At 51.6% G+C, this 25,057-nt stretch overlaps 1 protein-coding gene across 2 annotated transcripts; it reads right to left on the reverse strand.

The window, feature by feature from the left end:
- Positions 1-16: 16 nt before the first annotated feature.
- On the reverse strand, positions 17-24,430 carry Rhce (Rh blood group CcEe antigens). Of its 2 annotated transcripts, XM_078025622.1 has the most exons (9): positions 24,260-24,430; positions 23,920-24,070; positions 19,276-19,423; positions 17,847-18,013; positions 16,512-16,646; positions 13,021-13,145; positions 8,678-8,757; positions 5,679-5,752; positions 17-211 (listed from the first exon to the last, which is right to left on the reverse strand). In XM_078025622.1, the coding sequence occupies exons 2-9, from the start codon at positions 24,052-24,054 to the stop codon at positions 185-187; spliced, it is 891 nt and encodes a 296-aa protein (XP_077881748.1). In that variant the 5' UTR covers positions 24,055-24,070; positions 24,260-24,430; the 3' UTR covers positions 17-184. The 2 variants fall into 2 exon arrangements, with proteins under 2 accessions (XP_077881748.1, XP_077881747.1); XM_078025621.1 differs by lacking the exons at positions 23,920-24,070; positions 24,260-24,430 and adding an exon at positions 21,935-22,025.
- Between the last annotated feature and the right edge of the window lie 627 nt (positions 24,431-25,057).

Below are 25,057 nucleotides of genomic sequence, written 5' to 3' on the forward strand. Positions count from 1 at the left end.
TAAATTACTACTTAAGCAAGTTTTCAGTTTTTTATTTTTTAATGTCAAATCCATCTCTGACCTTGTGCCATTCAACATAAGAAGACCTTGCTGTAGTGATATCACGTACAAAGATGGGCACCAGGGACAGGAAGCTGGCTTGTTTCCAAGATCAGTCTGTCGTGTTATTCTTGGATGCTTTTGCTTAAAATCCGGCAGCCAAGTGAGGAAACTGTAAAAGCAAAGCAAACATTTATATTAGAGATGAACCCTCTTACATTTTATATTCATACTGATTCCAGTTTTATCCTTTTTTTTTTTGAGACAAGTTCTCATTAAGTTGCTGAAGCTGGCCTCAATCAGCGATCCTCCTGCCTCTGCCCCCAGTAGCTTGGATTATAGGTGTGCACCACCTCGTACAGCTGTGGCTTGAACTCTTGAAGCTTATATGAACCTAATTTTTTTACTGGTTTATTTTAGTTGTAGATGGACAAAATACTTTTATGTATTTATTTATTTTTGGTTACTGGGGATTGAACTCACAGGCACTCGACCACTGAGCCACATCCCCAACCCTATTTTGTATTTTATTTAGAGACGGGGTCTCTGAATTGCTTAGCACCTCACTTTTGCTGAGACTGGTTTTGAACCCGTGATCCTCCTGCCTCAGCCTCCCAAACCACTGGGATTACAGGCATGTGCCACCACACCCAGCCCATTTTATTTATTTTTATGTGGTGCTAAGGATTGAACCCAGTGCCTCACATGTGCTAGGCAAGCGCTCTACCACTGAGCCACAACCCCAGCCCCTGAACACTTTTTTTTAATTTTGTTACCCAGGCTGGCCTTGAACTTGGGATATCCTCATGCCTCAGCCTCCTGAGTTGCTGGGATTATAGGTGTGCCTCAGCATACCTGGCGCATTTAGATTAATAGTCACTTGGTGTTTGTTTGAAAACCTCTAGTAATGGAAACTGGGCGCTCACTTTTTTTTTTTAGAGAGAGAGAATTTTTTAATATTTAGTTTTTAGTTTCCGGCGGACACAACATCTTTGTTGGTATGTGGTGCTGAGGATCGAACCTGGGCCGCATGCATGCCAGGCGAGCACACTACCACTTGAGCCACATCCCCAGCCCTGGGCGCTCACTCTTATCACATGAAGTAGCATACTCCATTTTGCAAACAGTTGAAATTGTCGGAAGTGTGTTCTGCATCCCCCACTGGGCACCGAGTTCTTCAGTGCCTGGTCAGCCTGCCATGCTGCCGAGCAGCCGCACTGCGTGTTTTGTGACTTTGGGTTACAGTCCTTGGCTGGAGGTGGGGTGCTGACCTTGGGGGCATTTCCTACAGATCAGTCAGGGCACAACTACCCAGTGAGAGAGTGGCTAGCACGACCTGCATTGCAGAGAGGGGAGGCCAGTGTTCTACAAGCTCACGTGAGGAGAGCCCAGGTCTGGCTGACTCCAGAGCATTTTGTTTTGTTTAATATTTATTTAGTTGTAGGTGAACACAGTATCTTTACTTGTTTTTAATGTGGTGTTGAGGACTGAACCCAGTGCCTCACACATGCAGGGTAAGCACTTCACCACTGAGCTACAGCCTCAGAGCGTTTTTAGAATGTGGAGTTTGATCTCATTTTATTTTTATTTAAAAAAAAAATTTTTTTTTTTTGGTGCTAAGGATTGAACCCAGGGCCTTGTGTATGTGGGGCAAGCAACTGAGCTATATCCCCAGCCCCGATCGAATTTTATAGATTAAAAAAAAAAAATGGAGCCCAGCAATGTGAACTGCCCAGGCCTTCACCTTCCCGGTGAGCAAGGACAGCATGCAGAGCCCCTTCCAGAACAGAGCTCTTAAGCCTCTGAGACCGGAAAAGGCCACCGCAGGCTCCTGATCTATTTTCCTACTTTAAAAGCTGGCTTTTCTCCTTCCATTGACAACCATTTATTGGACCCTCCTGTGTGCTTAGAACATTTATTTAAAACCAGAAGGGGGTGATACCAGGGTGGCAAGGCTAGGTTTTTTAAATTTCATAATTTAAAAAATTATGCAATAATACATCTGCTTAAAACAGCAAGAGGGGGCTGGGGATGTGGCTCAGGCGGTAGTGCGCTCGCCTGGCATGCGTGCGGCCGGGGTTCGATCCTCAGCACCACATACCAACAGGGATGTTGTGTCCGCCGAGAATTAAAAAATAAATGTTAAAAAATTCTCTGTCTCCTCTCTCTCTCTCCTCTCTCACTCTCTCTCTCTCTCTCTCTCTCTCTCTCTTAAAAAAAAAAAAAAAAAACAGCAAGAGGAACTCAACACATTTTGCTGCATTTTGGGGTCCAGAGGGTAATGATGTTTATATTTCTTGGTATAAAATCATTTAAAAAGCGACCTCCAGGCACTGGAGGTGTAACTCGGTGGCAGAGCACACGCTGAACACACCAAGGCCTGGGCTCCACCCGCAGCACCAGGGGCCTCCTGGTGTGGTGCTGCAGATACTGCAGCCAGAAGCCCGTGGATGATCCGCAGCGCACTGTCCACCCTGCCTGCTGGTCCTGCCACCCTACTGAGTGCAAAACTTTCTTTTTTTTTTTTTTTCCTGATACCGGGAATTGGAACCCAGGGCCTTGTGTATGTGATGCAAGCACTTTACCAGCTGGGCTAGATCCCCAGCCCCTAAAACTTTCATTTTATGGCGAAATTGCCCCACTCCAGTTTGGGAGTTTCCAGTCACCAGGGCTCAAGCCACCTCACAGCCTTTCCACAGACTCCACGGAGCCGGGCTGCTGCACACTCCATCTGTCCTCACAAACGCTCTCTTCCCCTGGAGGGCCTCTCAGTTCCGGCTGCCTAGCCCAGTCCAGCGCAACTTCAAGTTGATTTTCCGTGACGTCCCCAACCCATGACCTCCTTCCTCTTATTCTTCCAGCAGCTACTGCCAGGGTGACAGTCCTACTAGGTGGATCTGTGCACACGCAGATTCTTCCCAGCTAAGTGCTTAAGCCCCACTTCCTGGGTCCTCCTCAGCACGCTCAGAACAGGAGCCTGCCCTCTGTAGACTCACAAAAAAGCTCCTCATCCGACTTCAGAAAGGTTGGTTGTGGAGTTAATTTTAAACAGTAGATGTCAGGGAGTCTGTGTGCTTTGCAAAGCATGAAATAAAGTCCATGGTTTACTAATTGAAATAAAGAACTGAAGGAGCTGAGAGACGATTCATTCTCTCAGCAAAGACGAGACCCATGAAAAAATATGTTCTGAACTGAATTTTATAAATCAGTATCCATTGAGAATCACCATGACTACAGGGAAACAAAAGATTAGCACATCTGTGTCCTTGAGACCCAGAACTGTTTTCATTTAGTTGGTCTCCCAGAACTTAATGTCTGTCACAGATTAGCAGTTCATCTGTAGGGGAATAAGTTAGTGCATGAATGTGCATGTATTCACAAACCAGACAAGGAAGAGTCGGACACCCCGTCTCAGACAGCACCAAAGTGTGGGCCCCTAGGGAAGGAACAGCTGAGCTGGCTTCATTGATTATTATTATCATCGTTATCATCATTATTATTATGCACTGGGGATCGAACCCAGGGCCTCAGAGAAGCAAAGCACATGCTCTACCACAGAGCCCCACTCCCAGCCCCAGAGCTAGCTTTAATGGTCCTTTCAACTCCAACTGGTTCAATGAAGTACAATAAGGGTATCCAATAATGTTTAAAATGTCTTGTTGGACAGTTAAAACAAACAAAAAACACTCCTGGATTTATCAGCTGTGCAAGTTTGAATCCTTGCCTCTTTAATGGATATTTGGCTTTCAAATGTAAGCTGGAAATGGTATTATTCTGAATAAATGGTTCCACTGAGCTGCAAGAAAATAAATCAGCAGACCGCCCAAGTGGTGGTGGGCAGAAGAGCTGTTCTCCACTGGCTGCCCGCAGCACGTGCATATGTGGTGTCTCTGGAGCCAAGGAGACATCTGTTCTGATTCCTCTCTTCCATCTACTAGCTGTCATTTTGGACAAGTTACTTAAACTCCTTCAGCCCCAATCTCCTTATCTTTAAAATTGGGATACTCGCCCTCATACAAGCTTATTGTGAGGATAAAATCTGATGATGCTGCAAAGCATCTAGCACAAAATCAGAAACAGCAGGCTTGCTCTGTGAGAGCCACTGTGTTCACACAACCCTCCCTGGGTGGCTAAACCCCTAGTGATAAACTTCCACATTCACTTAGTGGTTTGTATTTTCCAGGATGTTGTTACAAATATTATTGCTTCATTTGATCTTCATACAGCCTAGTGAGATAGGGCTGGGCACTGGGGTGCATGCCTATAATCTCAGCGACACAGGAGGCTGAGGCAGAAGGATTGCAAGTTTGAGGCCAGTCTCAGCAAGTTAGTAAGACCCTCAGCAAGTTAGTGAGACCCTGTCTCAAAGTTTTTAAAAATGCAAAAAGAGATGGGGATGTAGCTCAGTGATAAAGAACCCCTGGGTTCTTAAAAAAAAAGAAAAGAAAAGAAAAAGCAAACTACACTTACAGAAAGTAGTTGAGCAAGTTTGCCAGGGAATGGAACAAGGAGGGATAAAGAGTGAGCAATTTCAAAAAGGCAATGTTTGGGGGTGATGAACGTGTTCCCTGTCTTGACTGCGTGATGGGGTCATAGACATGTGAAATGGGTCCAATTGTGAGTAGACTTTAAGTAAATGTGATCCATGGCATGTCGGTAGTATCTAAATAAAGCTGTTGGGAGGGAAGGAGGAAGGAGAGGCCGTTCTCTCTCCAGGTCCCCTCTGCTTGCTCCCTGACAGCACGCTCGCCCAGGCCCACAGCAAAGCTGCTTCTGTGTCTCCTTCACGGTCAGTGTGTTGGAGATCGGTGGAGGAAGGACTGGTTTGGGAGAAGAGCTGGTGCCTCTTCTGCTCACAAGGCACGAGGCTGGGCCTTCACCTGACCTCTCTCGGCCAGCCTCCCTTGGCCATACTGACCCTGCTTGCCCAGCTGCCATGACCCTGGTTGGAGGATTGGCTTCCCAAGGACACACATCCGAGTGCTGTGCGCTGGGGTCGTGAATGGAAGGGAGGAGGGCAGTGGGTGGCGGGCGTGATCCCGACCCCCTTTCTAGAGCAGTCACGACCATGAAAGCTACGCTGTCGGAGTCTGCCCCAGCCCTTGAGCCCTGTAAGTGCTGAATCCTTTGGCTACGAGACCCCAGATTCCTCTTCTACACGTTTCCCTGTGTCCACTCTAGTTTATCCAGAATTGTGTTCTAGATTCGGGGCTGTCACTGTGAGGGCCTGCACTGGCCACGCCTCCACTCTGAGCAGCTGTTAAAGATTTCTGGGGTGTCTCCGACTCCTATAGTGGAGGTTCCATGACCCTCTGGTCCCACTATCTGCCTGCTGAGTCATCCACATGGGAGGGCCAGTGTGGCCCGTGGCTCTTCTCTCCTCCCTGATCTTCAGAGACACTGAGGCCTTGGGGTGACAATGACCTTTACCAGCTCCCACCGACACACACACACACACACACACACACACACACACCCCTCTCAGGCGCGTGCACCATGGATTTGCTCCTCCCAGATGCTGTTCACCTGGTTTTTTGTCTGATAAACACCACGTTGACATGGGCACCCAGATACCTTTTTAATCTTATCCACTCAGAAGCTATCATGTGAGTTGGTAAAAAAAAAAAAAAAAATCTTACCTCCCAGAAAGTTTGATCTTCAAAATATTTAGCCTCATGAGGTGCTTTCCAGATCTTGAGTCTTAGAAGCAAACCTTAAACAAATGATAATTGGGTGTTAAAACACGCGGAGCGCAGCCTTTGTGATCTCAAGATGAATCAGGATACTGTGCGTAGACGCTGGGGTCTCAATAGAAATCCTGTGGGGCCCACCTTTGGGGTCAGGCAAGTGGAAGCACTGTCCTTCCTGGACCCGTTTCACTAATTCTGTGGACTTTTTCTAAAAGGAATGGGCAAGAGCAGCAAAGGGTCCAGACGATGCTGAGCAGGTTCGGCGGCCCAGACTCTGACACCCTTCCCGAGCCGGAGCAGAAAGTCCATGGCACCGGTGCCTTGCTCAAAACCTGACCTGTTCAAAACACTAGAGCCACCATGGATGGAGACTCCCACACGCCCTGGCCGGTCAGTCTTCACCAGCCTCAACACCTCCCAGACTTCAACTCAAGACTCCACCGGTGGGGGCTGGGCTGTGGCTCAGTGGGGGAGCGCTGCCTGGCATGGGTGAGGCCCTGGGTGCACTCCTCAGCACCACAGGTAAATAAATAAAATAAAGGCTGATGACAACTAAAAATCATTTTAAAACAGACTCCACTTATGTAGAGAGGATAGTTATAACCACTTGCTTTTATTCCTATTCTTTTTCTTACCCAGAGAGCTTCACCCTCGGGATCCCTTGGCTCCTCTTGGGTTTATCCCTATACCTATGTGGGGAGGTTTTTAAAAAACAAGGGTCTAGCTAGGTGTGGTGGCGCACGCCTGTAATCCCAGCAGCTCGGGAGGCTAAGGCAGGAGGATCATGAGTTCAAAGCCAGGCTCAGCAACTTAGTGAAACTCTAAGCAATTCAGTGAGACCCTGTTCCTAAATAAAACACAAAATAGGGATGTGGCTCAGTGGTTGGGTTCAGTCCCTGATACCAAAGAAAAAGACAAGTATCTGACTGTATTACTGAGGTTAGCCTCTAATTCCTAGGTTCAAACAATCCTCTTGCCTGAGCCTCCTGAGGAGCTGGGACTAGAGGTACACACCACTGCACCCAGCTATCTTGGCATTTTAAATTATGATTGGTTCCAGTGTATTGAATAAGATTAACAAGAGAAGTCACGTGCTTTGTGAATTGATATTTTTCTTTGTGAATTGATACCTCTAGTTGATACTGGCATGCAGGGTGTAAACAGCACTCATCTCATAGCTAGAATTATTCAGAAATCCTCTCTAGTGCCTATGTGAAATTTCCAGATAACTAAGGCTTCCTCTTATCACTGATGAACAGCTCTCTAAAATGTTTTTTTTTTTTTTTTTTTTTTGTGTGTGTGTGTTGTGGGGGGGAGGGACAGAGGATTAAAACCAGGGACACCTAACCACCGATCCACATTCCCCCTCCCTTTATATTTTTTATTTGAGACAGGGTTTTGCCAAGCAGCTTAGGGCCTTGCTAAGTTGCTGAGGCTGGACTTGAACCTGCAATCCTCTTGCCTCAGCCTCCCAAGCACTGGGATTGCAAGCGTGCACCACCACGCCTGGCTTAAAACATATTTTCTTGTCTTAAGAGACGACACTGAACAGATTTAGAGACTTTAAAAAAAAAAACCAGAGCCATCGTTAGGAACATCCATCCATGAAACACACCGTGCGCCTGGAGGCCTGTGTCCAGCCGGCCTGTTGGTCTGCGCCTGGCTGCCCAAGCGTTCCTTGTTCTGGGCTCTGGTTTTAAGAATTGCTTGTCCTCTCCTGGGCTCTGTGTTTCCACCTCCAACTTCTGCCCATGTGTGTCACCCCTGGAACCTATCCCTCCTCTCATCTGCTGCTTGGAGTCTACCGGTACTGGGAAGCCCGCCCGGCTGGACAGTGTTGTAGACAGGCTCAAGGCTCCATGGGGCCTCCCTTAGCCAGCCCCAGGCCTGGCTTCGGCAGTTCAGCGGGTGCTTTCTGTTTTTTTGAGGCTTTTGGCCCCTCCCACTGTCCAGGTTTTTTCAGAGTTTGTGTGTGGTGTGGGCAGGGACCCAGGGCCTGGAGCTGGCCAGGCAGGGACACTAACTACCACGGAGCCACCCGCCCGCCCTGCCCAGTGGTTTTAGGCACCAGCTCCCTAAAGAGTTGGCCTTGGCTCTCCAGCAGTGCACAGGTGTCCTTCCCACTGTTCTGTTTTTGGCTCCCAGGCGCCCACCAGACAGTGTGCAGGTTGGTGTCACCCTGTAAATACCAGCGAGGACGGCAGCTGGAGTCCGAGAGTCCCCATGTAGAGTTGCCAGATAGAACAGAGGGTGCTGGTTTAGTTCCGAATTTGAAAAGTGGGCGCCTTGAGTTTCCATTTGCTAAAGGCAGCAGCCCAGCCTGGGCTTGGCTGGCGGGGCTGGGCTAGGCGGCCACCAGGAGCAGAGCGTCAGCTCCCAGGGCCAGCGCTCCTCCGTGTCCACTCAGTCACCTCAGATTTTATTGACAGCTAAGGCCAGGCATTGAGCCAATCTCATGCCCTAAAATGACCCAGGTCCCTTTAAGAATCATCTTCATACTTTCCCCGTGGGCAGGAAGCCCGGTGGTCATCACTGCAACCCTTTCATTTGCAGAGAAGCTAACCAGGCCCAGGCAGAGGGAGGAAAGGCCAGTGTCACCCAGCCCATGTGTCTTCTTCTGTGCCACTGGGCCTCTGTTTGGCTTCCACCCCCTCCTAGGGCACGTCCCACGGGGGCCTGACCAACAGGAGGGTTCGCTTGTGAAATGCAGCCGGCAGCTCTGGGCAGGTGTGATGGCCTCTCCCGGCTGCCCGTCGGCAGCAGGCGGCCTCCGAGGGCCTTTCCATCTCTGAAATTATTCTATGATTTTTTTTTTTTTTTAAATCAGGGTCTGAGCCCTTTGCCTCTTTGAGCTGGAGCTGAGGGGTCCGTTGGGGGGGCGGGGAGGGGAGGGTGCCCACGGAGCCAGCCCGGGGTGCCCGCGGAGCCTGGGCCCGCGTCATACCGACCTGTCAGGAGGCCGGAGGCCAGGCTCATCAACACGGCGAAGCTGAAAGCCCCCATCATCGTGAGCATCTGGTTGCCAGTCCTAGAGATGACAAAGCGGAGGGTCACTCAGGCACCCACGGCAGAGGTCGTCAAGGACGAAAGGACAGTTGACATCAGCCACTGCCAGGATGGGCCACACGAGGAGACCACGGTCCCCGCCCCAGCTGGTCCCTATCTTCACCCCACATTCCTGGAGTATACTTCCGGGCTCTATTCCCGGGTCCCCCCTCTTCCCAAGGCCACCCCAGGGCATCACTTTGTCTTGCTGAGAATCCGACCCAGGCCTCGCCCAGGCCCCTGAGCCACCACCCCAGCCCCCAGGGCATCGCTTTCAAAATTAAATAAGTGCAGGGTCCCTGGGAGCTGGGAGCGACTTCCCTCCCCTCCACTGCAGCCGCAGACCGTCCGGCCAAACACGCAGTTTGTAAGTCTTTTCTGTCTCTCATTTCCCAGCTCCGCAGGCGGTGGGCAGGTCCCCCTTTGGAAATGAGGAAAGAGGAACCTCACTGCACTGCTGTTTCGTCTTGGCCAGTCAATAAACCTGGCTTTCCTGGCCAGTGGCATTGGGTCGGGGGTCCTGCAGACCCTCGGGCAGGGCAGGGGTGGAGGATTAGTACCTCGGCTGGAAAGGCAGCCAAGGCCCCTCCAGGTGGCCAGGCCCCTATCTCTACCTCCTTTGTCTACCTTGAGAAGTGGACCTCCTCCCCAGCACCCAGCTCAACTCAGGCCAGCGACAGCTCAGGGAAGTGTTTGTGGAACGAATGAAAAATCAAGTAAATCGCCCAATTCCTTGATCCACTGACAGCAACTTTTAGAGAAAAACGCAGCCCGTGTGTGTGAACCCGCAGACGTTCTCTCCCCACCCACCCAGTCCTGGGGATCGAACCCAGGGTGCTCTCTCAGTGAGCCACCACACCACCCCTTTGTATTTTATTATTTGCTTATTTATTTTTTAGTTATAGGTGGACACAATATCTTTATTTTATTTTTATGTGGTACTGAGGATCGAACCCAGTGCCTCATGCACGGTAGGCGAGCCCTCTACCTCTCAGCCACAACCCCAGCCCCGTCCCTTCTCATTTTTTTTTTTTTTTTTTTTGAGATAGGGTCTCACTACATTGCTGAGGCTGGCCTCAAATTTGTGATCCTCCTACCTCAGCCTCCTGAGTAGCAGGGTTATAGGCATGCACCACCAGGCCCGGCTAAGTGCTCCTTTTAACTAATCCTTGAGGAAATTAAAATTGAAACATTATGTTGGTAGCTAAATGGCTAATTAAAAAGAAAGAAAACACTAAGTGTTAGAGAACACAAACAGGGGAGCTCTTCCATGCTACTGGTGATTAGATATGCGTGCACTGTCATGGAAAACCGGTGATTTTGACCAAGACTTCCCATTTGGACACCAGATGATACAACAGTTCCACTTCTAGGCCTAAACTCAACAGAAGTGCATTCCGCATTCTCAAAACAAATGTGCTAGAACATTCACAGGGGCAACTCCACAATATTCATACTCCTTCCAAACTTCAAACTGCCCACGTGCTCATCAACAACGGACACTAAATCACATCATCTTCACACGTCGGGACACTTGTCCTCACTGGTCCTCCAGCGACTCATCAACCATAAGGCCAAACTCATGGCCAGAGTTATTCACCTCATTCTCCTTCAACTTGGCTCTCTGCAGACAAGGAAGCTCATGAACTCCAACAGGGGACATGCCCACCCAGTTACGCCCCTGCCGCTATTGTCATAAAGACATTGGGCCAGTTACCTTCTCATGCTGTCTGCCCCCTGGCCCCTGCATGTGATATGGTTTTGTGTGGCCCCTGCCTAGGGTGCTGGGCCTCTCGTTGCAGCGGAACATTAAATTCTCCTTCCAATGACATCGGCCCCCTTAGCACTGCCACTCGTCACCTGTATGAATTAAGACCAAGCACGATGGAACACTATTCTCCAGTGAAAAAGGAACAGTCTAGATGAATCGCCACAGTCAGTGCCGAGCAAAAGACTCTGGGCATGCAAAGCACAGGCCGCCTCTGCGGCTGCACCTACATAAAGCATAAAAGCAGGCAAAACAGACGGAAGCTTCGAGAAGCCAGGTTAGTGGTGACCCTGGATGAGGCAGGGTGAGGTGTGGGGTGCTGTTTACATGGATATGTCATCAAATGGTAGCTTCCTTTTCTGGATGTGGATTATACTCGAATTAAAAGATTTTTTAAAAATAACAAGTGGCAGAATAGAAGTTTAAACCTGCATCTACTGACCTATAATGCACATTTTTGTTTATTTATAGATTTTTTTCCCCTTTTTTTTTTTTTTGGTATCGGGGATTGAACCCAGGGGCACTTAACCACTGAGCCACATCCCCAGCCCTTTATTACACTTTATTTAGAGACAAGGTCTTGCTGAATTGTTCAGGGCCTTCCTAAATCGCCGAGGCTGGCTGGGAACTCGTGATCCTCCTGCCTCAGCCTCCTGACTTGCTGGGAGTACAGGCGTGGCCCACTGCATCTGGCCCATAACAGTTTGGACTGTCCTGAGGCCACGGGAAGGCAGAAATGGATGAAGGAGAATTCATCACTGCACTCATAGTTCCCGGGAGTGGTATGTCCCCACCCCCAGGCCAGGCCCTGGCTCTGCCTGCAGATTTCACACCGTCCTGTCCGCAGTCTTCTGGGCCAGACTTTCATGGGTGCTTCCCAGAGCAGAAGTCCAGGTGGGGAACGTGAACAAGCACCCAGCTCTGCGGCTTGGGACCAGGGGCTCTCAGGATTCCAACCGGGCAGGCCTGACTGTGGCAAGACCCTGTCTCAAACACAAAAAAGGGCTGGGGATGTGGCTCAGTGGTTAGGCGCCCTGGGTTCAATCTCCAGTACAAAAAAAGAAAGAAAGAAAAAAAGAAGAAGAAGAAGAAGATCGTTAGGTCCTGTTCCCAGGAGGTTTGGGTGGGGCCACAGGATTTGCATTTCTGGTAAGTTCCCTGGTGATGCATCACCACCCTGGAGAACCACAGAACCACACAGAACCCCGGGGACTTGAAGGTGGTTGGTCCACAGGTTAAAGTCTGCAACTCAGAACAGAATACGGTCCGCCCGACGTTACTCATGATTTTGAGTGTTTTCACCAGTGTCTGGGGAGCACGTGCCGAGCTGTGGACCTTGGCTTCCCTTGAAGACACTGGACCTGGTGACACTGAGCCTGGGTCCCTGCACAGTGATGGTTGCCTAGACTCCCTGGGTGGGCCTCATTGTGCCTGGCTCCTCCGGGCTTCTGAGTTTGGGACCCTGCTTTTACAGAAGGGAGTCCTGAAGCCCAGAGAGAGGAAGCAATTTACCTAGAGTAACACAGCTCTCAGAACAGTGGCAGACACATCACTGGTACCCGTTGCCTTTCCACACAGACCACCCTCCCCATTCCCGGGGGGCGGGGGGTCCTCCTCACTCAGTACTCCTGCATGGACGGCTCCCCACCCCAGAAGCTTCCTACAATTTGGGGCTATGGTCACCTCAATTGTTGGAGCTCCCCAGGATCCAAGAGGTGGAAGAGAACTCCACCCCTCCACAGTTTCTCAGAGATGCTTCCAAACACAAGCTCAAACCCCACTTCAGCCACCCTTAGAGTCAGGTTCCAGCCAAGTGACCTTGGGCAGATCACTGAAGAGATTTATATATATATATATATTTTTTTTTTAGTACAATGAGTAGCACTTAGAAAGCAGGCAGCAAACGATGATATGAGTGATCACATCAACACTGTATCAGTTCATCTGTAAAAATGTTAGTCTCAATTTACAGGAGCCCCATCCAGCAAAAGCTCACACAAGCTGGGCACGGTGGCGCACGCCTGTAATTCCAGCAGCTCAGGAGGCTGAGGAAGGAGGATCAGAGCCAGCCTCAGCAAACTCAGTGAGACCCTGTCTCTAAATAAAATACAAAATAGGTCTGGGGATGTGACTCAGTGGCCAGGTGCCCCTGAGTTCAATCCCTGGTACCAAAAAAAAAAAAAAAAAAAAAAAAAAAAGCTCTGATAAGTTGAGTGCTTATTGCTATCCATTTTCTGGGGGACACATAACCTGCCTCTTGTCCAGAAGCCCATGATCCCCACCTCGGCCCTGCACCCAGCTGCCCCAGGGAGGAAGCGGCCTGGAGAAGTGACAACCGTCACATAGGAAGAAGTTATCGACCAACTTATTTCCTGAGGCCTACTAAGTGCTTGGGCCCGAATGCACCCGCCTCCCAGGGCTCTGGGGACACTTCCTAGTGCACTGCGACAGGGCTGGGAAGTGAGCCGAGGTACCCACACCTTGGATGAAGAGTTCCAGAGCAGCAGCATAATGTAGGTGGCCACCCCGAGCAGGCCCGGCAGGCCGAAGGTGTAGTGCACACCGCTGAAGTCCTGGGTCACCTGCACGTAGTTAAAACTCGCCTGGGGACAAATAGCATTATAAGTATATCTGCAAGTGACACTCCCCTGTTCCCTCCCCACCCTTTTTTACAGATCCTAGGTATCCAGGCCACCAAGGGTGATGGACATGAGGCTGGCCTAAAGAAGCCTTTCTCACAAAAAAACAAATAACCCAATCAATAACTGTGCCAAGGAACTGACGGACACTTCTTGGAAGAGGATATGCAATCAATCAACAAACCTGAAAAAATGTTCAACATCTCTAGCTCTTAGAAAACTGCAAATCAAAACTAAGATTTCATCTCACTCCAGTCAGAATGGCAGTCATCAAGAATACAAGCAACAGTAAGTGTTGGCGAGGATGTGGGGAAAAGGCACACTCATACATTGCTGCAAATTGGTGCAGCCAATCTGGAAAGCAGTATGGAGATTCCTTGGAAAACTTGGAATGGAACCATCATTTGACCCAGCTGTGCCTCGCCTTGGTCTATACCCAAAGAACTCAAAAACAGCAGACCACAGGGACACAGCCACATCAATGTTTAAAGCTGCACAATTCGTACTAGCTAACTTATGGAACCAACCTAGATGCCCTTCAGTAGATGAATGGATAGGGAAACTGTGGTGTATACACACGATGGACATTACTCAGCACTAAAAGAGAATAGAATCATGGCATTTCCAGGTAAATGGATGAAGTTGGAGAATATAATGCTAAGTGAAGCAAGCCAATCCCCCAAAACCAAAGGTCCAATGTTTTCTTTGATGTGAGGAGGCTGCCTCATAAGGGTGATGGGGGGAGCACTGGAGGAAGGGAGGAACCTTAGAGCAAAGGGAGGGAGGGGAAGGGAGGGGGCAAGGGGATAGAAATGACGTGGAACGAGTTGGACATCACTACCCTAAGTTCAGGTGTAAGACACAAATGGTGTGAAAATACTTGGTGTACAGTCAGTGACTTGAAAAACTGTGCTCTATATGTGTAATACGCAATGAGTTGCATTCGGCCACCATGTATAACAAATTAGAATAAATTCTAAACAAATAGAAGCAGCAGCCCTTTCTCAGACTCGAACGTGCACTTACATCCCCTGAGACACTTGTTCAAACGCAGAGAAGAATCAGTGGCTCTGAGTGGGGCCCGAGATTTGTCATTTCTGCTATTATTTTACTTACTTAGTTTTACATGGTGCTGAGGATTGAACCCAGGGCCTCACCTGTACTGGGCAAGTGCTCTGCTGCTGAGCCACGGCCCCAGCCAAGACTTGGAGTTTCTGACAAGCTCCCCGGTGGTGCCAACGCTGCTGCTCCGCGGCCCACACTCTGAGTAGCCAGGGACTTGTGCGGTCATTACTCACATTCGAGGCTGATAATTCCGTGCTGGGGGCAGGGAGAGGCCGGCCTGTCCTTGTAGGATGTTTAGCAGCAACCTGGCTTCTACATTCTTTTTTTTTTTTTTTTTGGTACCAGAGATTGAACTCAGGGGCACTCGACCACTGAGCCACATCCCAGCCCTATTTTGTGTTTTATTTAGAGACAGGGTCTCACTGAGTTGCTTAGGGCCTTGCTTTTGCTGAAGTTGGCTTTGAACTCACGATCCTCCTGCCTCAGCCTCCCAAGCCGCTGGGATTACAGGTGTGCGCCCGGCTTGGCTTCCACATTCTACACGCGGGTAGCACCCCGTCTAGTTGCATCAAGGTGTTGTCACATATCCCCTGTGGGGGGGCGTGGGGGTGAACCTTGGTGTAGACAAGTTGAAGGTGAAGTCCGAAGGAAAGCCCTGACCACTGACTCCCATCCGCTGCTCCCTCCTCCGACAGCCCAGGTGCAAGCTGCGTCAGGCTGTCCCTCCCGGAACCTCCACTGTCTTCAGAATAAGAATTTAGGTCAGTCCTTCAGCTCGGGCAATGCGACCTTCCACCTCTGTGGTTCCACCAGCTCCAGGGGACCCCGTGCTCTGGCCACGAGAACGTCTCTCTGTCTCTTGGTTGGCCACGTGCTCTCCTGGCTGCCAAGCTGTTGTTCACGCAGCTCCTTCTGCCTCAAATACATTTCTCGATTCTTCAATGACTTACCTGTCACCACTCTCCTCAGATGTCTTCTGCTCCAGGACACATTTCCTGACCAGACCCAGGCCAGCTTAGACATCTAAACTCCAGTAGCATCTGGCTGACCTTGCTGAGTTGCTGAGGCTGGCCTTGAACTCTTGATCCTCCTGCCTTGGCTTCCCAAGCTGCTGGGATTACAGGCGTGTGCCACCGTGCCTGGTCCCTTTTTATTCTTATTTTGAGAAAGGGCCTTGCTAAATTGCTGAGGCATCCTCCTGCCTCAGCCTCCCAAAGCTGCTGAGATTACCAGAGGGCGCCACGTGCCCAAAGCCAGAGGACATGAAAAGACATCTGTTCACATGCAGAGATGAAAAGCAGAGGGCCTTATCTTTGGTCAAATCAAGCTTTGGTCAATTCTTTATTTTGAGTTGGAAATGACTCCTGGAATGTCCATTGTTTATCCAAATTCAGTCTTCAAAAGTCCTTTTTCTCTGTGTCGGTCTTCAAACTCTTTAGGATGTGTTGTCCCTAGACATTTCTCTTAGAAATACTTGATAACCGATTGTGTGCAGGATTCTGGTGTAATCATGACCTGCTGAGTACTGAAGGGAGAAAAATCCATCCCTGGGAAGAATTAAACTATGGAGAGTGGACAGCACCTGGATTATCAGCTGGGTTTTCCCTCTCTGGGTGCTGCTCCTCCCACCCACACAGTTTGTTAGCAGCAGCCCATGCAAAGTGACACAGCCTAAGTGACACAGTCCAAGTTAAACCAAGGAGCCCCTTTTCCAGAAAATTTGAAATTGGGACCAAGAGATTCTACTTGGCTGCTTTTTTTTTTTTTTTTCCTGGGGATTAAACCCGGGCCCTGTACATGCACTATACCAAGGGAGCTATCTCCCCAGCCCCACCTGGCTGCTTTCTTGAAGCAAAAGACCACATTCTACCGTGTGGAGCAGAAGAGGAGGCAGGTCCACAGAGAGAATAGAGCAGATATTCAGGAAAAGCAAAGAAAGAAGCAGAGCAGAAACTTCTTGGCATCTTTTCAAATGCAGTCATTCCAGGGTTTCCAGAAACATCCCTGTTCTTGGGTTCTAGAAACCCTGGCATTCTTAAAACAGATCCTTCTTATGCCTGAGCAAACTTGAATGAGCCAAGTACTTGTTCCCCAGCACCCTTGCACCAGCCAACCAGGGTGGGTCCCTCTCCCAGGCTTTGAAGTCAACCTAAGAAGGACCAGCACATGCCCACCACAGCCCATGGCCCCCCAGAGTGCCCACCAGGGACTCAGGAGTCTGCTGATGAAGCCCAAGCAGAGGGTATTCCTTGTCCAATTCCTTACCAGGCACTTGGCTCCCCCAATGGAGATCAAGCCAGCCAGCAGGCCCAGCACCATGGCAATCCAAGGGGAGGAAATCAGGTAGGCTGGCGCACTGGAAGCCACGCCTCCAGCCAGCACAGCGTTGTGCACGTGAAGCTGCAAAGAAACAGCAGGGGTGAATGAGGCGAGGCCGGAGGACCTGCCTTGCCCGGAGCTGGAAAGTGGCTGCAAAGCAACCTGTAATGTCCCTCCTGCTCTGTTGTCCCTCAGTGGGGACATGGCCTTCATCCATGGGCCTGCCCCAGTCCCACCCCTCAGGCTGGGAGCCAGCAGTCCTTCTGATTGGGAAGCACACAGGGAATCAGTGGGCAGGGGACGTTGCCCAGCACCCTGGCCACCCTTATTTGTGATGTGTTCTTGGGCACTTCGAAGAGCAGGGTTTCGCCACTCCTTGGGACAGGATCCAGTTCCATAAGGCAGGCCTTGTTCCTGGGTCCCCTCTCTGGGTGTCCTTCACTCCTGCAGAGCTGGAGTCTGGTCTTGCTCACGAGGCCCCAGAGCCCTGGGCCCCGGCACAGGTTCTGGGCTTTCCTGACCCTATACCAAGTCCTGCCTCCACAGATGACCACACCTGTGTGCTCCTAGACTGTCACCATGGAGCGCGAATGTGGCAATGTCAACCTCCCCTCAGTGCTGGAACTAGGCTATGAATTGTCATCGGTGACCACATTCCCTCCCTCTGCTCCGTGCCCTACATCTGCCATTTTCTCCCCAAACCTCCGGCTGGTGGATCTCTGCCTGATCATCATGGGAACTGGCTTTGCCTCTGGATTTCTCTTGTGTCCTCCCCAAACTTGTACCCACTAAGTCAATGGCAACAGCTAACACCGCCTAGCACCCAGTCCACATTAAGCACTTTGTGTGCATTCTCTCTTCATTCCCATTTTACAGATGGGGAAACTGAGGCTCAACGAGTTGCAGTGGCTTGACCAAGGTCATGTGACTATTGGAACTTTTTTTTTTTTTTAACTTCTGATGATGCTAATTCCATCTGGAGATTTCTTGGGAAAAGAGGAGAGGCTGAGTAACCCTGATCGCGTCTGTTCTGCTGACGGAGGTTTATGGAGGGTAGCTGGCTTCAGTTACTGGCAGAAATGGGGCTGAAATGGGGGCCTGTGTGTATAAACACTGGTGATTCGACGACTCCCTGCAGAGAGCCTGTGACCCTGTGACAGCCTCTAAGTCCCAGGGCCGTGGTGGCCACCTGGCCTCCTTCCTGTTTTGCCCACAGGAAGGCTTTGTCAGCCATGATCTTCCCGTGCGGCTGCTCTGGAGTGGGAGCAGGCCCTTCCTCACCAAGTTGATCTTCCCGTGGGGGTGAGCCAAAGCTGACACTGAGGTGGCCGTCACCGCGCTGACTGCCAGGGCGAAGTAGGTGTTGAGAAGAGCCGTCCTCTTTTCCTCTAGAAGGTTCAGCGGAGCAGAGTTGAAACTTGGCCAGAATATCCACAAGAAGAGAGTACCTGGGGGGGACCAGAGGGTCACTGGCCAGAGCCACACTCGGGCCCCACAGTCCTGAGCCTCCGGGGCTTCAGAGGAGGACCCTAGAGCTGGCGAGCCTCAGCTTGGCCCCTGTCCACGGCACCACCTCGGGTGGACCCTCGAGTTGGCAGGGGCCAGCCAGCAGGCTCCACAGGCAGGGAAACCAAGGTCCAGGAGATGGAATCTAACCCCAGCCGCCCGAGCCTGCCCATGTTAACCCGGGGCTTAGTTCCCTTTAGTTCTGCAGCGCTGGGGACCAAACCCAGGGCCTCACACACGCTCCCAAGTGCTCCACCACTGAGCCGCAACCCCGGGCCCCAAAGGCTCACTTTTGAAAAATCAAAGTGCGGCTTCAATTGGGTCCCATGGCCCCATACTCACGTGCCTGCTGCTGTTGGGCCCTCCGCCTGACTCCTTTTTCTTTTCTTGGTGGGGCAGTACCAGGGATCAAACCCAGAGGGGCTCCATCACTGAGCCACAGCCACAGCCCTTTTTGTTTTTGTTTTTTTGTAGCTGAACACAGTGCCTTTATTATGTACTTATTTATTTATTTATCGTGGTGCTGAGGATTGAACCCAGTGCCTCATACATGTGGGGCAAGCGCTCCACCACTGAGCCGCAACCCCAGTCCCCACCGCCCTTCTTTAATAGTTTATTGAGAGACAGGGTCTCGTTGAGTTGCTTAGGGCCTTGCAAAACTGCTGAGGCTGCCTTTGAACTCATGATCCCCCTGCCTCAGCCTCCTGAGCGGCTGATTTTGCAGGCGTGCCGCGCAGTAGCGCAGGACTTCTGCCTGATTTCTTCCAAGCCCCTCCCGGCCACCTAAGCTGGTCACTCCCCCGCGGCTTTTCAGAATCCATTACTCCCGGATCCTTCCCACCTGTTCCTACTCAGGGCCCCAGTTTCTCACTTGCCCGATTCCCTCCCTTCAGCTGAGGACCAAAGGAGGAACCCAAGCTCCGCTGCAGTGAGCCTCCCTGTCCATCGGGCACCAGTGAAGAGGGGCCCTTGGAAGGAAATGCTTCTTTCAAAGGCAGGAACTCAGCATGGGTCCCCGGGAAGGGCCTCAGGCCCTCCATGGAGGGGGGGAGCCATCTTCACCACAGCCCTGGGAGGAAGGATGGAGCCTCACCCTTGCTACGACCTCCAGGAGGACCCTGAGCCATCTGCTGTCCCCTCACCTCGCACACTTCACCTCGAGGCTCGGCCCAGGCAGGGGGTCGCCAGGCCACCTTGTCCTTACCCAGCATGCCAAACAGACTGGAGGGCGTGGCCATCTGGGTCTTCTTCTCCGATCCCTTGGGAAGAGGCTTTGCGAGGCACCTGGCCACAATCACCCCAAAATAGGCCGCGAAAGTGGGGAAGAACAAGATGTCCATGTGGTGGTCCAACTGCAAGGAAAGCCCAGGGGGTCGTGAGTGTCCCCATCCTCTGAGCCTCCTGGAGGAGGCACGACTGGAAGTCACCAGGTGCACTCCGAGCTTCTCCCGCCTCTGCCAGCCGCCTCCCCCTCGGAGGTGCCCAGGGGCAGCGGGGGTGAATTCCCAGGTCCATTTAGGTGAGTCACAGGGCCACATGGACGTCACCCCCTTCTTCCCGCTTTTCAGCTGCATTTCAACTCCGCCTGGAGGGACGAGGGATAGAAATTTTGCAACAGGCAGCAACCAGACTTCCTCGGATGCCACACCGCAGCCCAGAGCGCCTGCTGGACACAGGCTGGTCTCACCTCTCGGGGGTTAAGTTAGTGAGACTTCACAGCTCACTTAGGGGGCTGCTGGGAGCCGCTGCAGCTGTGCCTTCCCCAAATGTCCAGAATTGGCGGAATTTTTCCTGTCTCTCCCCGTGGACCCCACCTTGCTTTGAGCCACTCTGTCACCCCAAATTCCTGCAATAACCTCCCACAGGACCCCTGTTCCCACCTTACCCCACTGACTGTTCTCCAGGCAGCAGAAGTTGACCTGAGTCCCACCTCGTCTCTGCTCTGCCCAGAGTCCTGCAGGGGGTCCCGCCTCAGTCAAGGTCACTCTTGCTGGGCCTCAGGACGCCCCCCGCCATCTGCTCCAGCCCTGCCCCGGCACTCAGCACCTCCTGCGCACCCCCTTCCACCTGCTCCTTCCTCACCCCGCAGCAGGCCCCGGCTCTAGGCCATTCAGGTGCCTGGACGCTCCTTCCAGCAGGGGCAGAAGAAGGGCAGGTGGAAGCCGTGGTCTGTCCTGGGTGCAAGCAATAAGGTGCGTTGTCCCCAGAGACTTCACACCACACCAGTGCCAAACAAGGCTCTGTCCGTTTCTTATTGTCACCCTGTGTGACCTTCTGAACTCCTCTGGGCAGACACAATCTACAACCCTGCCTTGCGGGGGTCTTGTGCCACTGTCCTCAGACACCCCTGTGCTGAGTGCCCTCAGTTGCGTGGGCAAGGCTTCCCTGCCCGCCCTCCCTGACACTTTGTCCCCCACCCCCAGCTCTTCGAATTTCCTTTCTTCATTTTACTTTTTCCCATCGTATCCTTTACCACTGAACACACCACATCTTTTGGCTATTTTTTGTTCATTGAACCTGCCTTCTGGAATGAAGTTCCAGCAGAGTTGGATGGTTTCACTGCCACCAGAGTTCCTGGTACATAATAGGTACTAAATAAATGCTCCTGAAATGGACGAAAGACAGTAAGAATCCCTATGTTGTACATAAATATGCAAGTCTATGCAACTCCCTTATGAGAACTGCAAAGAGCCAAGCACACACCTCTAATCCCAGTGACTTGGGAGGCTGAGGCAGGAGAATCGCAAGTTCAAGGCCAGCCTCAGCAACTTAGTGAGACCCTCAGCAACTTAGAGAGAACCTGTCTCAAAATAAAAAGGGCTGAGGATGTAGCTTAGTGGTAGAGCATCCCTGGGTTCCATCCCTGGTACCACAAAAACCTGAAAAGAGAGCACATAATACATATATTTTTTGGGGGGTACCAGGGATTGAACTCAGGGGCACTTGTCCACTGAGCCACATCCCCAGCCCTATTTTGTATTTTATTAGAGACAGGGTCTTACTGAGTTGCTTAGTGCCTAGCTGTTGCTGAGGCTGGCTTTGAACTTGCGATCCTCCTGTGGGTCCAGTCCCTTCCTGAGTCTAGCTGCATTTTCCACCCTTGGAGGTTGGAGGGTTTCTCTTTGTGGTGTGTGTGTGTGTGTGTGTGTGTGTGAACTGACTATTAAACCCGGGAGTGCTCTGTGACTGAGCTACCTCCCAGTTCTTTTTATTCATTTATTTATTTTGAGACAGGGTCTTCCTAAGATACTGAGGGCCTTACTAAATTGCTGTTGAATTTGCAATCTTCTTACCCCAGCCTCCAGAGTAGGTAGGATTACAGACGTGTGCCACCACACACAGTTTTGAAATCTTTATTCTAAATTCCTTTCATTCTGCCTAAGAAAGCACCAATGATATTCTCTCCCTTGGAACCAAGGAGTTGTAATCTATTATTATATGAAACAGAAGAAGCAGGAAGTGAGACTGTGCCTATGTGGGTCCATGAGCCCATAGTGATATAAATAGATGGGTGAATAAATAATAGACGGAGAAGGGAACATGGAATTAGAAAACAGAGGTTGGCAATTGTCAGAGTATTGATTGACTCAGGCCAGAATCAACGCTAATCCAGCTGGTGGAAGCCGAATGAGAAACAGAGTATTCACAGGAAGCATTTCCCAACATAGGTTCATTAATTACAGAGGGGAAAAGAGTAACTTCACCGTGGAAGATCCTGGCAGCCACCACCTTAACCAAGTGATCAAAGCTAACATGTCCAGTTAACAGGACAAACCAACAACATATCTCCTGAAACCATGTGCTACAAAGGAAACATTGCTGTTGTAGGATTTCTGCCAAAAGTTGCATGCGCTCAATCTTACCAGGAGGAAGTGGAAGACAAGCCCACATTTTGTTGAGATGACTGGCTTGTGACTTCAAAACACATCAAAATCATGAAAGATAAAAGGATAAAAGGATTAAGGGATTAAGGACAGATAAGCTTTTAAAAAGACAGGAGCCCTCAATGGAAGAGGTGATTCTGGACCAGAAAAAATAACTTTTTTCTTTTGTTATAACAGGATATTATTAGGACAATTGGTGACACCTGAATAAGGTAATAATATTAATGTCAATTTCTCAGCTGTCATCACTGAACCATGGCTCTGCAGGAGAACATGTTTAGGAAACACACACTTGGTCTGCAGGGTTATAAGAAAGTCCAACGCGCTCTCCCTCCCGCTCTCTGCTTCCTGGCTGCCTTGATCCCTGTGGCTTTCCTCCGCCAAACCCTCCACCATGACCCTCTGCCTCCTCTGCGGCCCAGAGCCAAGGAGTCCGCTGACCACCCGACCTCGGAGACCATGAGCATAAAACAAACTTTCCCTCCTCTAAAAAACAAAGAAAAAGAGAAGATGCTGGTGAAGAGAGCCAAAGTGAAGGCACCGTCAGAACTTCCTGCGGGGACCACTGCCCTGCCCCTCTCATTCCTCCAGCTACCTGGAGAACCTGCCCACACCTGCCCCTCCCAGCCGCAGTGACACGCGGCCTCCTCCCGGAAGATGTTGGCACCTGCCCTTCAGCCTCTGCCCCGCCCCCCCCCCCCCCCCCCCCCGTCACTCTGCCAAGGACACCTTGGTCCCCGCTCCTCCCCTCTCTTCCTTCACCCTCTCTGCTCTGAAACCTTTCCCTACATTTGACTTCTGCCACCCACACCCACGGTCACACCTCAGGCCTTGCCACTCCTGGTCACTCCTGACCAGGAACGGCCACCTCCAAAATCTCAAATTGAGCCCCAGCCCCTGTGGCCCCGCCCCCTTCCTTATCCCCACCTCAACAATGCCCGTCAATCAAGCCTGAGGATGATGGTGAGGAGGAGGAAAACATCATTGCCATGGCAACGCCCCCCACACACACCAGGCACCGCCCCCATCACTTGTGGACTCCTCCCAGCAGCCCCAGGTGTGGGGATTGATGTCACCCCAATCTACAGATAGGGACACCGAGGCACGGGGGGGTTAAGTGCTCTGGTGATGCTGAGCTGAGATTTGAACCCAATGGCTGCAGGATTCGTGGCAGAGCTGGGAGACAAACCCCAGTCTTGGACCCCAAGTCCAGTGCTCTCTCTCCTAAACCCAGCTAGAGCTCGGGTTCTCACGTGGGCTCTGCCACTGTCTTGCTGTGGGACTGTGGGCAGTCCCTTCCCCCCTCTGGGCGGCATCCTTCTCATCTGTCAGCCAGGAAGTTCACCAGGTCTCCACTCGGGGTCCTGGTTATGGCAGAGGAGCTGAGAGGGGCCTCTAGACGGGCATCCCCTTCACCGATTGCTCCAAACCTACATTTTTCATTTTTCTTTTCAATACTAGGGATTGGACCCAGGAAGCTTTTGCCCCAGCCCCTTTTATTGTATTTTATTTTGAGGCGGGGTCTCACTGAGTTGCTGAGGCTGACCTTGACTTTAGGATTCTCCTTCGCAGCCTCCTGATTGGCTGGGATGACAGGAGAGCATCAGCGCACCCGACTCAGATCTAGACTTGAGTGAATGTCTCTCCCAGCGAGATCACAGAGGTCACAGAGGACACACTGGCTGATTTAAAAGAAGACACTGGCCATGCAACCTGCTGGACCCTCCACGGGTAGGGCCCGGGAATCCCTTCTCTTTTTAAATATCCTGTAATGATCTGGTGAATATCCAGTCCGACAGGTTCCTATTGTGGAAACAGAGGCCACACTCTGCGGTGTTCAAACACTGAGCACAGACCACCCTCTGCGACCCCCTTGGCCCTGTCTTTATATTTTTAAAGGCCCTCCCCACCCCCACTCGCCTTCTCGCCCCTCTTTCCAAGCCCCCCTCAGCACCGGGAGTCACCTGGAAGAATGTCGAGCCGACTGTCCTCATGATGCCAATGGCTGTCACTTCCAGTAGCGTCATCACTGTCAGCTGCACCAGGTTGGCCTTCCCCAGGACCATCCCCGCGGAGATGAGCACAGTGATGGCGCTCATGGAGGCCGGGTAGATACTGGAGGACAAGGGAGGGCCAGTGTGACCACGTGGGAAGGCCACCTCTCTGCCTGGCCCTGGTCTAGGCACTGAGGACACAAGGTGGGGACAAGGAGAGAAGGCTTCACCCACAAGAGGGCTGTCGCTGTGGTGGTACCTTTTGCCCTGTCCCCCGCAGAGCGAAGGTGGCTCTGCGCGCCCATCCTACCCGCGGTGCTCGGAGGCTCTCACAGTCAAGGAGGCGACCGGGCCCAGGAGCCCCCTGGCCTGACCACTGGGGTTCTGCCCGGGGACTTCTTTTCCGCCGTCACCATGCACAGACGCTCGATAGAGGGCGCCCTTGGCCTGTCGGCCCACCCGCCATGGGTCCCTGCCACCCTGTCTCTGCATTCCTTCTGCTGGCAATGGAGAGGTTGGCTGTGGATGCAGGACGCGCTGGGCTCCCATCCCAGCCTCGCACCCTGAGTTGCTATTTGATCTCCCTGAGCCTGATTCCCTGTCTGCAAAATAAGAATGATGATCACACTTATCTCCCGGTGGTGCCCTGGGGATGGGAAGGAACAGTGCACCCAGCACCCCCACGGGCAGGAGACCTGGCCCATGGCCAGAGGCTGGCATCTGCCGCTGTGCCAACCCCTTCCTCCTCTTGGCAAATGAACCTGCTCCTTGTGGGGTGCAGGAGGGAGGGAAAGCCACTGTTGGTTGTCTTCAAGGTGCTTATGACCAAGCTGGGGAGTAGGCTCTCCCCCCCCCAGCCTGTGGGCTAAGAGCCTGTGCTATCGAGAGGCCAGAGGGGTCTTGGGGAGGAGAGGGTGGCGCCAACTGGACTCCTCAGAGGGCTTCCCGGAGGAGGCAGCACTGAGCCGCACAGTCCACTTTCCCCTGAGCATCTTGCTCTGGGGACCCTCCACCCTGGGAGTCCTTGCTGTTGTGACATCCACCACAACTATGACCACAATGCTCTACAACAGGCTTGTGACAACGTCACCACCAAAAGCTAATCCTC

The sequence above is a fragment of the Ictidomys tridecemlineatus genome, chromosome 11, assembly GCF_052094955.1.
Source record: "Ictidomys tridecemlineatus isolate mIctTri1 chromosome 11, mIctTri1.hap1, whole genome shotgun sequence".
In the NCBI taxonomy this organism is placed as follows: Eukaryota; Metazoa; Chordata; class Mammalia; order Rodentia; family Sciuridae; genus Ictidomys; species Ictidomys tridecemlineatus.